The sequence below is a fragment of the Arachis ipaensis genome, chromosome B06, assembly GCF_000816755.2.
Source record: "Arachis ipaensis cultivar K30076 chromosome B06, Araip1.1, whole genome shotgun sequence".
NCBI classification, from domain to species: Eukaryota; Viridiplantae; Streptophyta; class Magnoliopsida; order Fabales; family Fabaceae; genus Arachis; species Arachis ipaensis.
This window is the reverse complement of record NC_029790.2, coordinates 116,202,196-116,203,245: the sequence shown is the minus strand read 5'-3', so window position 1 is coordinate 116,203,245 and position 1,050 is coordinate 116,202,196. Positions and strand designations below refer to the sequence as shown.

The window sequence follows — 1,050 nt, the reverse complement described above, 5'->3', positions numbered from 1 at the left end:
GGGGCTGGGGGAGATGCAGTGGCTGTGGGTTCCGCTAGGGTTATTTTCTGTTCTTCCAATTGAGTTTTTGAGAGAGGAGAGGAGTCGATTTAGGGCTTTGTTTCATTTAGGCAATTAGGCTTTTTTTTTTTTAGAGCCAAAAAACCGTAAAAAAACTGGACGATTCTCCCGGTTCATCGGTTTACTGTCGGTTCGACTGGTTTTTTCCCAATTTTTTACCAGGCAATTTCTGACTTTATCCGAACCGGCTAGATGATCGGTTCCCGATTTTTTCGATTGAACTGGCCGATCCGGTTCGGTTTTCAGAACCATGGGGACACAAAAAATAGCCAATTCTTTCTAGCAAGCAAAGTAGCAAAACTGCATTCCCATCTTTTAAGGAGAATCGCACTTGGAGACATAGTTAAGATTTAGAAATCTTATCCATCTGTACCAACTGATTTCAATGGTTATGTTATATAAATTTAAATGAATATAGAAAAAACTTTTAAAATGAAAATGTTAATAAAATTTTAATAATATTTAAATAAATTTATACTATACTTTTTTTCTTTTTAACTGGGTCCCTGCACTAATTTTTTTTTAATTAAGTCTCTCTTAATAGTAATTGGCTTAATTTTATAGAGACCCAACTAAAAAAAAGAATTGGTATAGGGACCTAAATAAAAGGGAAAAAAAAGTGTAAGGACCCAATTAAAAAAAAAATTGGTGCAAGGACTCAATTAAAAGGAAAAAAAGTATAGGGACCTAATTAAAAATTTCGCGAAATTATAGGGACCAACAGAGTAATTAAACCTAAATTTAATAGCTAGTTTCATATAATATTTTAGTACAGAGAGTTTTAGACAAATATAAATTTTATATAAATAAATTTCACATTAATTTAATATAAATATTTTTAACATGTAAAATCTCAGTATTCTGTTTGGTGCAAAATGAGAGACATGAATTGAAACAAGAATAAAACTCTAATTTAATTTGCACAAAGGGTAAAATTGGAATTAATTAATTGAAATGAAAGTATTTTAGGTATAAAATGTTATTAAAGTT

The 1,050-nt window shown here is 30.4% G+C and overlaps 1 protein-coding gene across 1 annotated transcript in view; it reads left to right on the top strand.

The window, feature by feature from the left end:
- LOC110263502 overlaps window positions 1-402 on the top strand; it is a 1,723-nt gene extending 1,321 nt beyond the window's left edge. The window contains exon 2 of the mRNA XM_021104849.1: window positions 4-402. Within this exon, the coding sequence (XP_020960508.1) occupies window positions 4-63 (60 nt within the window). The 3' untranslated portion in view covers window positions 64-402. The remainder of the gene's footprint in view (window positions 1-3) is intronic.